General features: G+C 36.2%; 1 protein-coding gene across 1 annotated transcript in view; it reads left to right on the top strand.

Moving 5' to 3' along the window:
* DYNC2H1 (dynein cytoplasmic 2 heavy chain 1) overlaps nucleotides 1–13,511 on the top strand; it is a gene marked incomplete at both ends in the record, with an annotated part of 192,488 nt that extends 178,977 nt beyond the window's left edge. The window contains 2 exons of the mRNA XM_082012188.1: nucleotides 8,515–8,631; nucleotides 13,353–13,511. Of these exons, the coding sequence (XP_081868314.1) occupies nucleotides 8,515–8,631; nucleotides 13,353–13,511 (276 nt within the window). The remainder of the gene's footprint in view (nucleotides 1–8,514; nucleotides 8,632–13,352) is intronic.
* Between the last annotated feature and the right edge of the window lie 1,097 nt (nucleotides 13,512–14,608).

Below are 14,608 nucleotides of genomic sequence, written 5' to 3'. Positions count from 1 at the left end.
TTAGACAGCAAAGTAGAGATGAATCCTCAAATGGTTTAGTTTAGCAACTTAACATTTCAGGTGGCACTGCCACTTTGGCTGAATCCAGACCTCTCTGCTCCTGTAGGGAGTTCACAAAATAAGTTTTCTATGCTACGTATTCCAACAGATGCGTTGGTCCCATGATAATAATGCACAGCTCGATGTGCTGTGTTCAGCACAGACCACGGCACTTAAAACGGCATTCTTACAGAAAGACGGGTGAATAATGCAGGGCACTTACCACCACACAACGAGGTAACGATGTGCAGCTAAAGCAGAGAGATGGCTCGACTAGGAGAGGGAAAGTAAGTGGCAGGACACTTTCTGTAGTGTGATAATGCAGGCAGACACAAGGCTGTGGGAGATAGTAGGGTTCTGGTTTGGCTGCTGACACTATCTAAAATTGTTAATACAGAACGTAAGAATTCATATTCCTAAAATATTAATAGATTGTAAGGCCAGAATAGGTAATTGTAATAATCCAATCTGACCTTTATATAATACGGTCTTTTGAACTTTGTTGAATGAATTCCTGTTGGAACTAGAGAATATAATTTAGAAAATTATTCAATCTTGGTATTTAAATAAAAGCATTGGTTGCCTACTTCATTCAGTGAGAAGCAAATGGGAGTCTAGAACCTGGAGATAAATAAACCAAGGGACTTGTAGGGCAGTTTGGTTCCCTGGGATAAACCTGGGATATGATAAACCTCGGAGCCTGCAAATCACATGTTCTGACGTTCCAAATTCAGCCAAAATTTCTAAGTCCATAGCAGTGAGCCAAAACTGAGTTTCACATCTCAGACCACTCATTCTAGTAGGCTAACTATCAGATGCAGATTCTGGAAGCCTGGACTCATTCAAAACCATCCTACCATCTTTGAAAAATATCAGAAGTCAATGTCAAATACCTGAACTCTATGCATGAATAATATTATGTAAGTATTTTCATATGCTAAAAAATACTACAATATTTCACAGTTGCTAGACTGAAATAGCTGCTTGGAGACAAAAGAATTAAATGGTAATTAGAGGAAAGAGTTTTATAACAACACTCCAGTTAGGTGTATTGAAGCTTATAATTCTTGGTTATGTGCAAATTTATGGGTAGATTTTTGGTAATATTAGTTACAATACACTGTTCGCAGTCACTGATAAATGTAGGCAAAAAGGTTAACATATGTTCTCTATTGCTTTACAAGAATGAGTCATGTTCCAAGAGGAATCAAAAATAAAAAGAGGATTTTTGACTATCTCCTTCCAGGAGAGGGCTGGAACACTTCTTCTGTGAAGAAAGGCTGAGAGAATTGGGGTTATTCAGCCTGGAGAAGAGAAGGCTCCGGGGAGACCTTATTGCAGCCTTCCAGTACTTAAAGGGGGCCTATAAGAATGATGGGGACAGACTTTTTAGCAGGGCTTGTTGCAACAGGACAAGGGGTGATGGTTTGAAATTAAAAGATGGTAGATTTAGACTGGATCTAAGGAAGAAGTGAGGGTGGTAAAACCCTGGCACAGGTTTCCCAGAGAGGTGGTAGATGCTTCATCCCTGGAACCATTCCAGGTCGGGTTGAAGGGGGCTCTGAGCAACCTGATCTAGTTGAAGATGTCCGTGCTCACTGCAGAGGGTTGGACTAGATGGCCTTTAACGGTCCATTCCAAACCAAACTGTTCTATGATTCTGTGAATTTTCTTCAAGTGCATATTCTCTGCCACAGGAATAGTAGAAGCATTTAGGTGAGTGGTTATTTTCAACAAAAGGTAATAAACCTGTTAGTTTACTCACTTGATATGAACATTATCCTGTTCTCAGTAAGAGCAATATTCAGTGAATCTGTATTAGTAAGTATTCATCAGTATCTTCACTGCTCCTTTGAATCTTTGAAGTACAGAAAGGCTTTGGAACCCTTTGCCATGCTGCATGTTTAGATTCCTTTTCATGAGTCCTTCCTTGTGTTCATGGAAATCTGAGGAGAAACTTTCACATTAGTAAAGCTAAATACCACATGGACTGTAACTAGGGCATGATTTTTCATTTCAGAAAAATCATCCCCTAAAATGTGTCTTGTTTGATAAGGATTCTCTGGATTACACGTTAAGCTTGGTTCACATGAGCAATATGAATTTTAATACTGGTAAAGTTCACATTGTATCTGCAGTTTCAAGAATTCAGGCTAACCACGTAGAATGGGGAGCTATTTTGAGTGGGGACTCAGAAAAAATTCAATCAGCAGAATAGGTAAGTCCTTAAACTTGCTGTGATGAGGTAGCTGGGACCCTGTTTTACCCCATCTGACTTTAGATACCTAAATTGGAAATTGGAGTTTACCAGCCTCTTTTTGTCCATGAAGAAAGGCATACACCAATACAGATCTTAAATGAGTTAACTTTCAGGAGATAGCTGTCTTTCTCCACTGACAGGAGAAAACCTACAATTGCTATGGTCCTACCATAGTAGTTTTGGTCAATTGCCTGAAGGTAAAAAGGTTTGGGTTTTTTTAAATCTATCCCATTTTGGAAGTTTAAATAAACATGTATCATGCAGACATAGGGTTCAGGAAAGACTTATTTAAAGGTTTTCCAGACTTTATGCAAAAGGTATGTTAAGCTTATACAATGCTGTTATGAAGAACACCAGTTATCTACTTGACAGTGCTGATAAAAAGATCTCCTTTTTGTAAGTGTAATACATGAATGGAAAATCTTACATAGGTGTGAAATAGAAGAAAACAAAGTGTAATCACAACAGGATGTTGTAAAAACAACTTGGAAGATGATAGCAAAAAATAACATGTTTACTTTTGTTAGCTCAGGCTACACATAATCCAGTTAAGTACATATGATGCTCAGTGAACCAGGCCACTAGAAGTTTGACATTGTGTATCTCACCCTTATACTTAACTGCTACTTCCTCACTGGATATCCTTCTGTGTGCAGATAAGGTTACTAAGAAATTTTTCCCATTTAAAAATTCAGTTCATAAGCAAAAGGAGATCTGTTTCCAGTTCAGTTGTGTGCAGAATAAGATAACTGAAATAAATATGTTTCTTGGCATCCTATTCTGTATGCATCTATGAATGTATTTAGTTAATAGTATATATGCATAGAGATACATTTGTGTCTGCACAAATACCCTTTTTTTTGTTCCCTTTGGAAATTTTCCTTTCATTATGATTTATTGGGTTTGAGTTTAGAACCTGCCTGATCATACAGCTCTTTGTCTATAAGATAAACTTAGATATACCCAATCCTGCTGTTTTCCTCCCCCTTGGCAACTTTCAGGTATTCAGATTTTATTATCGAAGTTGCATGAACATGAATTAATTTTTCTTTGCTAAGCCACTCTCTTCTTATGGAAGACAGATCTTCAAACTATCAGTAAGTTTGTGATAAAATATTGGTAGAACTGGTAAATGTGTTTTATTTTTGTCAGAAGATTTGATTTGTTGATACTGCATGTTCCTTCTTCACATGATTCAGACTGCAGGTTTAAAATCAGATCTCTCACATCCCCTACAAGAACCAGATCATGGTATAGGCTATTCTGAGGTTTATCAGTCTCAATTTATGCTAATGGTGCTATTTCACTTTGTGTGACTATTTCCACCAAGAGACTTGATTCTGTACCCACATGGTTGGGAGACTGTTTTGGGATATGGGAGAGTTGTGCTCAAGTCCCTGAATCAAGGGACATTTAGTTATTCTAATAGAATATCTTTGTTGAAGGAGTGGAACAACTAGGAATGCAGATGAACATTGAATTTAAACCTAAGATTCACACATACGTTATATAACTTTCTTAGTCACACTGTCAGTTAGTGACTTTTGAAGACATGTTCTTTGAGATTTTTTTTCTTGCCTTTAATTTTAAGTTTTGGTGGCTTAGAATTTGTTCTGATAAGGAAAGAAGGTGGAAATTTCATTATGATCAGCGTGATGAAAATGCTTTTTCAGTCTTCCTGGACTTTTAAAAAATGGCATCGTGCTTCAGCAATTGTAGACTTTTGGAATAACATTTGTGTGCCAAAAATTATACCCTGCCATCATCTGTAAGTCAGAAGTCTGATGTGCTAGAACTGTCAGTGTAAGTACAAAGTAGGCAGAGGAACACTCAATCAGGCCAAGAATACACCTGAATCTGAGTGGATTATCAAATCTGATGTTATATTATCAGTGTTAATTCAGGTGATGATAGTTTAAATGTATGATGTGGAGCAGATCTCTCCTAGTAGGATGTGATGAATATTTGCTTTAGAATCAATCTGTATAAAATGACACCTTCTTTAATATAATTTCCGATTGCTTTAACAAAAGGTACTGAAAATGTATGGCTATTGCAATATAATCACATATTGATATGCAAATACATCTCTTCTCTTTGCTTTGTGCACTGATTGTGCTGTTTTACAAAAGCAGGTAGTCATTCCTTTTGGCATTCCATTTTCTGTTACTGTAGAAAAGAACGAAAGAAAGAAAGGAAGAAACTTTTTAGGTAGTAAGTGCTATGAGCTTGGGTAGAACTTAACACAAATAGTGAAAAACAAAAATTTATTGCAAGATTATAATATTCAAATACATAATATAAGCATTAGTATAAAAACTATGCTCTTAGCAAGTTGACAGAAATCCTATTAGAAGGCATCCTGAGAAGTCTTTTTTTACAGTATACCTCCATCCTGAATTATCAAGAAATTAAAGATGGAGGCCTGTAGAGGTAACAAAGTGAAAATATGACTTCCTGAAGTCTACTGTATCTTGTATTACTTTATGGAAAATTATGGCATTAAATAGTAATGAAAAACTAATTGCAGAGAATTTGAAATTTTGGAAACAGAGATTCTTTGGACCATGGTATCAGCATACTTTCTACAAATGTATTTTAAGGAAACATAATCTGTAAAGTGTAACTGTTGTGGTTTAACCCAGCCGGCAACTAAGCACCACGCAGCCGCTCGCTCACTCCCCCTCCCGCAGTGGGACAGGGGAGAGAATTGGAAAAAAAACTCGTGGGTTGAGATAAAACCAGTTTAATAGGACAGCAAGAGAGAAGGCAACAGCGATAACAACAATAATAATACCGACAAAGGAATGTACAAGAACAAGTGATGCCCAATACAGCAATTGCTCACCACCTGGTGATCAACAGCCCATCCCTGAGCAGCGATTCCGTCCCCCAGCTAGCTCCAGTTTATGTACTGGGCATGATGTTATATGGTAGGGAATATCTCTTTGGCCAGTCTGGGTCAGCTGTTCTGGCTGTGTCCCCTCCCATTGTTATTATTCCCATGTATTATTCCCGTGCACCCCCAGCCTTCTTGCTGGCAGGCCAGCACGAGAAGCTGGACTGTCCTTGACTACTTAGCAACAAATCAAAACATCAGCACGTTATCAATATTTTCTTATTCAAATCTAAAACAGAGCCTCACACTAGCTTCTGTGAAGAAAATAAACTCTATCCTGGCTGAAACCAGGACAGTAACAATAACCTTTCTGAAACTAAGCTAGTACCAATAGTTGCAAAATGCTAAATACTTTGTAAGAATTAAAAATCTAAAAATTATGGTCAACTCCAGACACTACTCTGGGCTGAGCCGCAAAAACAGTATGCATGCTAATTATAGATACTGTGAAATCCATGTCCTTCATAGTAGTTGTCATTCGTCTACAGTTTATCATAGAAATGAGAACATGGCTGTGGGAGTACACAGCCAAACAGTGTCTGAAAGTACATTATTCCAGTGTTTTATTTTTTCCAGTGTCTTTTAATATGGAATCAAAGTCAAAATTTTGGTCTTCACCTGCAAAGGAGTTTCTATGATTGGTTGAAGTTTTCCAGAAGATCACATGATGTTACTTTATATAACTATAACGTCAAAGGAATTGGCGATATCAAAAGTATTGTGTGTGCAATAGAAAGAGATTCTTCAATAGGTGACACACTTCTATAGAAACTTCTTTTAGAGATGTTCAGGATGGCCGACCTTTGAACACCCTAACAATAAATTTTAAAACCTCTTCATCAGACCAGTCTTCCCTCAATAAACTCACCAAACTCACATATTTTTCAAACTTAACTCCATAACAAAATTCCCTGCAGAATGCAGGAAGGGCAGAAAGAAGAATGTATGAGATTAATCTTTTTAATATTTGTGTGATAGGGATAAATAAGAGCTTTAAAAGCATTCAATCAGAAGTGTAGTGAGATAAAGTGTCATCTAGGACCCGTGCATATGATAAAGTGAGGCCTTAATGTTAACAACAGAGAGCAGTAGGAAGGAGTCTGTGGGAAAACCTCAATATAATCATTAGTAAGACTTTGTTCCTTTTGTGCCTTTTATGATATTTTTCTTCATATTCTTTGTTCTTTCAAGACAGAAGTGGCTCTGGAATGTATGTAAGCTATCATTAAAGACTATTGACACCCAAACTTCTCTTTTACTAGATGAAGCCAGCTTTTTCCAAAACCTCTCAGTGTGGAGAGATTTTGAGTGTGAAAAGAAATGGTACAAACTATCAAATGTTAACACTGTACCTTAAAAGCAACAGACCTGAAAGTCATAGGGAAGATTCAAAGGAAAGATCACAATAAACTTGGCAGGAAAAGGAGAGGAATGTCACACTTTCATAATGAGGAAAAGACCTTAAGCTTTTGACAAGAGGTTGAAGGAGAAAAAAAGTTTTTGCAGTTCCAAAGAGAAAGTCTGAAAAATTTAATTCATTTCACTGAGGCCTTGTTATAATAATTTGTGGAAGTTAAAGAGAGAAAGAGGAAGTTAGAGAAAGAGTTACACTCTTCTGAGCTTTGCATTTGGAGTTGTTTTGATTCAGGTTATCTACAGTTTTGGAGGATTTACTGTGAGTCCTGGTCTGTATGGAGCACAGATTGCTTCAAAGAATGTTGCCACTTCTCTGGTCACTGTCTGTCCAAGGTGAAACACAGCTTTTTTCTATAGCTTTTTTAAATGCAGTCTTTTATAGGTTTTTTTTCATGTTAGAATATATATGCATCTTGCACATTGTAAGGAAGAGTCCTCAGCTCAGAGTTAGAACAGAAATACGACTTTAAAGAAGCAAATTTTTGAATACTGCAATGCCTGTCTACAATAAAAATAATAATTAGATATTAAAAATGCAAAATATAATCTTATCTAGTATACAGTTAGTAGACTATTAACAAAAAACCCCAATACTTGGGAGGAAAGAATTGCTTTTCAAGCATGAGAGTGACCCCCATTGTGTTACTGTTTAATTGCAACTTCTCTTGTCAAATAAATAATTTTAGAATACTGTAATTACCTAAGTAAATTATTTCCATTACATATTCTATGATACCGATCTTCATTGTAACATGATACTTTAGCCACTTTTTAAAATACAGTACACCCTTCAAAATTCCTTGCAAGAGAAAATGTATTAGAAAATGATACTTTTCTCCATTTTGGTTCTGTCGCCACTCATCCAGTTTCCAACAGCTTTGTATTTCCTAGTTCCAGCACTGCTTTATGAACCTTGTATGTGGCGAAAGCCTACCCCAGTATTACGTATTGTAATTGAGGCTTTACTATGATAATATAATAGCCAGATGATTTTCAGGTTGTAGCTTCTGTTAGACATCTCCTCCAGCTTAAGATTTAGCCTTTTGAAAAGCTGCATGAAAGTTATTACTAAGTTTTATTATTGATAAAATTGAAGTTTGCACTTCAGCAGGCCAAAGTGACTATAATTATTATTTATACTGGCAAACTATTATTATTTGTACTAGGAAAATAAAATGATGATCAGATATTGATAATTTTATTTTGAAGAAATCCAGAATATATATGATTGTCTTTAATTTATGCAGGACTTCAGTGAAGAAAAAGAATGTTTAGTTTAGAGGCTGAAAGTACTTACTAATTAAAAGAAAGCAGTTAATACATGTTACATATAAAGCATTGCATAGTTACCTGTGGGATTCTTATTTAATTTTTCAAAAAAATAGTTTATCTAAGCAATCTTGAGATATGTTAAATAAATTTTTTCTCATATTATTTCAATGTCTTTTGTTTGCCTCTGCAGAAGCTGTGTAGTCGTGCACTCCGTTCTTTGAAAGCTGTGCTCAGACTTCCAAGCAGGGAGTCATGCTTATTTCACTGATTGTTCTTCTCTTCTTCTTGACATTGTAATGATTGTGTGCTTGGCTGTTGCTATCAAATTTCCATTAATCTAATGCCAGGCAACTGTAGTTTCATAAATGATGACATTTACAGGTATTTGTCTGTAACATTTCAAAGAATGTGAATCCAAATCAGAGGAAGTTCATGCCGAAGCATGGTCCAGATCTTGCTTTTAAATCACGTTTTCTATTCTCATGCAGAACGTTACAATAATTAGTTTCCTGTTATTTAAAAACTTGGTCACAGTAAAAATGATGATAATTTATGAAAGCACAGTGTAATCATTACTGACATCTCAAGTCTGTTATATATGTTTGAATATTTTGTATTTCCATGGCAGATCACTGGCTTACAACTGGAAGGTTGCAGTTTTGATGGAAATCGACTTTCAGAAAATCTGCATGATTCTCCCAGTGTGTCATCTGTTCTCCCTTGCTACATGGCCTGGATTCCACAGGTACTAAATTATTAAAAGCCCTAACTTTCAAGACCCATAATTTGCTTTTTTCTGTGTAGTGGCTTTTCAGTATTATGTTGCTGACCTGCTTTCCCCCACATTTCAAAAGAAAAGTCCCTGTCTTTAATAGGACAAGCAGTTACTTCTTTTATATAAACAAAAACTTATAATTTTGTCAATAATTTTTAGCTTCTATTGTTTAGATTAATACAAGGGCTTTGTTTCAGTCATACCTTTTTTTCCTTGTATTTTAAAACACATTAACATATTTTCAACAGTGTGTTTAGTAAATATATATATGAGTTTGTGAGTTCATTCCTAGAATATATTTTTTCTCATTTTAAACATTTAATTAAAATTCAACAGCAATGAAAAGATAGAGAACATGATGTGATCTGTAAGCTAAGAAACCCTTTCTTCTACTTACACTAATTGAAAAAAATGTCAATGCTGGCAGAACTCTGTAAGGTGAAAGGGAAGTAGTCCAAACAATAAAAATTGTTAATGCTTCTGCTTTCCAATTACAATACCAATCTCTGATAAACAAAGCAAAAGTTACATAGAACTTATTCAAGGATGTGTAGGAATTACAAATTCATATACTTACAGTCTTATAACTAAGAGAAACCTTATTGTAGAATTCATCTCATCTAAATGTAGCTGTCTAAAAGTTAATTGCCCAGAATGACTTAGTTGCCTTTGCTCCTTCTTTGGTCTCAGTAAAAGATAGGCATCTCAGGATGTCCAACCCATCATGAGGTAACTGGGTTAAATCTCTGTCGAGCTGTGACTCTAGAGACAACCTAGACCACTAACTCTGGGATAGACAGGTCAGAAGAACCCCACATGCAGATCTAAAAGAAAATATATTAAGACTTTTACATCAAAAATCAAGTGTAAATGTAGAAAGTGAGAAATAGGGGTGGATACAGTTTTTTTCCACTTCTTTATGACAATAAATAAAACTAGCAATATATAAAAAATAAAAAATAATGTCACTTTTATCCTGTCCTGCAGACATTAACTCATCAAGCAAATGAATTTATTAACTGGAGGACTTTGTTACTTGAAAACCTAGAGAATTCTGCAGAGTTCTCTCTTGAGAAGGCTAGGTTCCATTAGAAGAATGCTGAAGAAAAAAGGTCACTGGACACAAGTGATTAGAGTTGAGTTTATTATTTATCATAAGTTATAGCGATGATGAGATCTGTGGTATGTTATGATAGATATTGTGCAAGGAGTTCCATTGCTAACACACTACTGTATCCCAACTTTTTTTTTTTCCTTATTGTTATTTCCAGCACTGGAAGTATAACATAATGTTACAGTACAGCATTAGAAGTATAGTGGCCAAGGTTTAGACTTTGAACACAGAAGTAAGTACTAGCCACCATCTGCACTACTACTATGAGCTTTGATGGGAAAGAAAATACAGAAAGTTTTAAAAAAACCCAAACACCACAAAACCTGTTACAAAGTTGACCAGTGAAAGAGTTTTCGATTCTTTAGTAGGTTACAAGGTTTGTTTTGTTCAGAAAAATAAACAGATTTCTAATTTACTTGAAAGGTGGTGCATGGGATAAATATGGAATTGCCAGACATTTTAATATATGGAGTTGGGGGGGACAGGAGGAGGTGCACGGAGGAAGGTAATATGCATGGTTTTATCTGGTAAGACCAAACGTTTATCTTAGGCATACTGAAAATGAGGATTGTGAGTAACCCTCTCCTTGTTCTGAAAAATACTCATCTTCTGTTAGAGATAAAACAGGTTCTTAAGTGTTTTTCTGAATAACAGTCTATATTCTTTAAAATTCAGAGATACAGAAGTTGTATGTGACATCAGCAGAGAGCTTTACCCATAAAACATACAAGTGAGATAGTTTAATAAACAGTGAATTAAACTTCTGCCAGTGTACTTCATATTTGAAATCAATAGCGACCAAAGTCTTTGTGTTGGAAAAAAAATATTTTTTTAAAGCACAGGCCAAAAGTTGTCTACTGCCCTGATTTTAAATATAAAGTATCTCTAAGGAGAGCATTTCTGAATTGCTCTGCCCTTAAGTTGTTTTGCTATGGGCTTCACTGTAAAATCGAATAAAACACTGTGCTCAAAAACCAAGGCAGAATCAGGACATTATGCACTTCCCTTTATCTCATTATCCTCTCCTTAGGAGAAGAGCCCATGAAGTAGAACACGTTACCTTAGGATTCTTAGGTTTTGGATTTGTTTTCTTTTCCCCATAAATATCTTTTATGAAATCTAGTTAGCAAAAAAAATCTGTAATGCAATGCTTTGAGGTCATTTTCAACCAAACTAAAAGAAAGTGAACTCTAAAAAAAAAAGGTAGCCTACAGGATTTCTCTGAGAGAACCCCCTCAAAATGCTGCAATGCTCAACATGGAGTATTTTGAGCTACTAAATATGATGCTTATTCTCATTAAACTGTGAAGGTCCTTTCCAGTTTTAATTCACTGATAGATTCCAAGCTGTGAAGGGTGTTGCTAAGGGGCATGGAACTGTGTGTGTGAGGCAGTCTAGACAAAGAGAATTTTTGGACTGTGCGTAAGCCAAGGATATAAGGATTTGTGGTTCAAAAAGACTCTCACAGAATGGTTTTAACCCTTAAATAATGTGATTCCTTAAAACATCAGTGGGATTGAGAAAGGCGCAAGAACAGCTATTTTGACCAAAAAAGTGTAGTCTTTGAAGGCAAACTGGCCAACTTTTGGTCTCCCAGCTTTGGCAAAACTTAAATTCTCTGATTAACGTTTTACTCTCAGACTGGCCAGCATTTCATCTTCTTCAGTAGTTTTAACCAAGGGATAAATGCGGTAAGTATAGTCCTTCTGAGAACAGCTGAGTTCTTTTGACAAAATCCTGATTATTGAGTTATTCTATACAGCTCTTACAGTGCACAAACCTTCTGTAAGGATTTAAACATTGCTGTTCAAAAGACTTGGGAAGTTGATTTTCAAAAGGGACAGCAAAATTCTTCAGAAATGGCTTACACTTGACATGCAAGGCAAAGTGCTTGAAACAGTTATTGTTTGCGTGTTTCCTTTTTCCTGGTTTTAGTTGTTTTCTAATACTGGAGCTTCACTAACTCACGCTTGATGTGATTTGCATTAAAAAGACTCTCAGTTTTGTTTTAAATTCCTTTCTGACAAGTGTGCTGCTTTGTTACTTGATTCTTGAAATCTTCTAAAATTTTCTTGTTGACAGGAAGGAAGATTTTGAGTGTGATAGAAAACATGCTTAATGTATATTAGTTGAATCAAATCCTGAATTATTTACACTAAATAAATACATCATGGGTTGAAACCCAAATTACATCCTGTAGGAAGTCTCGACTGAGTTTTTGAGCTCAGTTCTATAGTTATACATAGGGACAATGCCCTGTGCAAAGCTGTAGGAGGAAACTACGTCCCAGGTGCACAGTTTGTAGTACAGAAAGCAGAAAGGAGCTGTTACTTTTTGCAGAGTAGAGCAGTGCTTGCTCATCAGGATACAGACTGAGAGGTAAAGCCATGGTTTCAACCAAGGTCCTTCCCTAAGTAGTGTTTACAATATAATTGTAGCCTTTGTAATAGTAGTACTGCTAATGCCGTGCGGTAGGAAAGTACATGTGTAGGAGAATGCAGATTATAAATTAATTCAGCTTGAAGTTCAAAGCACTCGGTTCAAATCTGAATGCTTATGGTTAACTTGATAATTGCCTCTTTAGGCACCTAATGGAAGTGGCCTGTTTTCCAGAAGTGCCAAAGAACCCCAGCTGCCACTGTGATCAGTATTAGTTTGAAAAGCATTTAAAAAAATAACCAAGAAGTCATCAAACCTGCTTTTTTTTTAATTAATAATGTAACTTTTTACATATGCTTGTATGTCTTGAAGTGCTAGAAATATATGAAAAGGACTAGGGAATTTAGGCTGTTTGTTTGTTTGTTTTAAGTCCTTGTCTAACTAAATGGTGGTTAATACTTCTGGGTTCCTTTTAATATCCTGCATTAAGTGGGGGCCCTGAGAGACTCTAATGTAAGGTGTAGTAGCTCTCTCTGTATCAGAGAACAATTTTTATATTTGGATTCACTGATGTTAGAAATCATTGTTTAAATCCATAAAGTAGCCTGGGAAGTGTAGGGTAGGACTTTTTTCGGTGCAGTTCCTGAAGTATGCCACTTGTGAGTCTCGCGGACCAGATCACCGCTGGGCTGCATTGCGGGAGGAGCAGCAGGGTGATGCTGCAGGGACGGAGGAGGTGAGGCAGCCGGGCTTGCCGCGGGCACTGGCTGCCCCAGGACTCCAGCCTGCCCCGTTAGCAGCTCCCTGCAGGACAGCACTGGTGCTCCCAAGGGCCCTTCTCCTCTCTGGGAACAGTTTGAGATGTAATTTTGCGGGTTTTTTAGCTGAATGAAGATTTGATATGTGGTTCATAGGATCACCCCTGTTACATACTTTCTTGTGTTTTCCGTTTAACAAACTGGAGAGAAAAAGGAGAGGGTTAGTTATGGAGTCGTCTAGTGAATTTTCTGAAGTTACTTTGTTAGTAATCCTTCACCTTCGTAGCCTGGACCAGGAGTTGCCTGTCCAAGGCTGCTATGTCTAAACTGTATCTTAGGATCCAGCTGTAGATACCATATCACTGGAGATTATTCCTTTCTCGTGTTTTGCTGTCTGTGATAACTACGCAAGTGATAACTAAGTGCTTGTTTGTTGACAGGATGCATATGGCCCATATTCTCCAGAGGAATGCATATCTTTACCAGTCTACACTAGCGCGGAGAGAGACCGTGTGGTGACAAATATTGATGTACCTTGTGGAGGAAACCAAGCCCAGTGGATTCAATGTGGCGCTGCTTTATTTTTAAAAAATCAGTAATCTGGAACTGTATTCAATTAACTCTTGAAGTCAAGAATCATTTAAACATCTCAGTTATTTCTTATGAAAAGAAAACTTTAGGTTTATTGCTTATACAGTTTTAAAGCAATGGTTTATATTTTTTTAAGATATATGAAATTAATTCTACTTGAACAGAACTTCATTGTATCTTTGTGAGATATTGTAAAAGTTAACATGGCACTATTCAGCAAACTGTTCATTTAGGTTGTTTCTCTAGACTGTAATGTGCTGTATTTCTTTCTCAGACTTGCTGAAATCTCTCATGTTTTGCCCATAAATATTGAATATAAATTCAAAGTAAGCATTTTATCTTTGATCAGTTTTTTTGTTATCCTTTTTGAACTGTTATTCTTATACCTACATGATTTAATAAAACAAAATGATAAAACTTACCTGTTGAAATTGAAATTGAATGTTTTACTTGAATGTAAAAACCAGGATAAATGTTTCAGTCTGTTTTAATGTTGTATTACTTGTTACAGTGTTTACCACATTGGTGGTTTGAGGGAGGAAGAAGGAAAGCAGAGAAAAGATTAGCCACATCTCCAGGTTAGCTTCCTGAAGAAAGTCTTTTTGTCTGTTCTACTCTATTGTTCATCCCTTAAACTTGGTCTTTTGTCGTCTATTTGGAAGATTTCCCATCTTAGTTCTTCAAATAAGATGTCCTAAAATAATTTGATACAAGTGCACATACATTTTTTAAATTAAATCCTGTCTAAAAGCAGAATAGATTTACTTGATTTTTTACTTGATTTACTAGATTAATTTCCAGATTAATTGTCTCACCTTCCCTTATACATTTGACTCTGATTCACTGAAGAATAAAGATGTAGCAAATTTGGAAAACAGTTGTCTGTGAAGAAAATTTTGGAAGAAAATGACAGTTTCCAACAGAACAGAAAGCACTTGTATAAATGCGTGTACAAGCTCTGTGAGGATTTAGAGGGTGACTTGTCCAGAGAAAGTATTCTGTCATACTAGGCTTTCTTGGTAAAACATCACTGGGAGAGGAAACAAGTTTTACTGAGGGCAACTGCGCTTTCAATTCCCTTAGGCACATACAAAGATCACGTTGC

Source organism: Phaethon aethereus (assembly GCF_964289735.1).
Source record: "Phaethon aethereus genome assembly, chromosome: 1".
Classification (NCBI taxonomy): Eukaryota; Metazoa; Chordata; class Aves; order Phaethontiformes; family Phaethontidae; genus Phaethon; species Phaethon aethereus.
The sequence above is the reverse complement of the archived record's forward strand: the minus strand, read 5'-3'. Positions and strand labels throughout refer to the sequence as shown.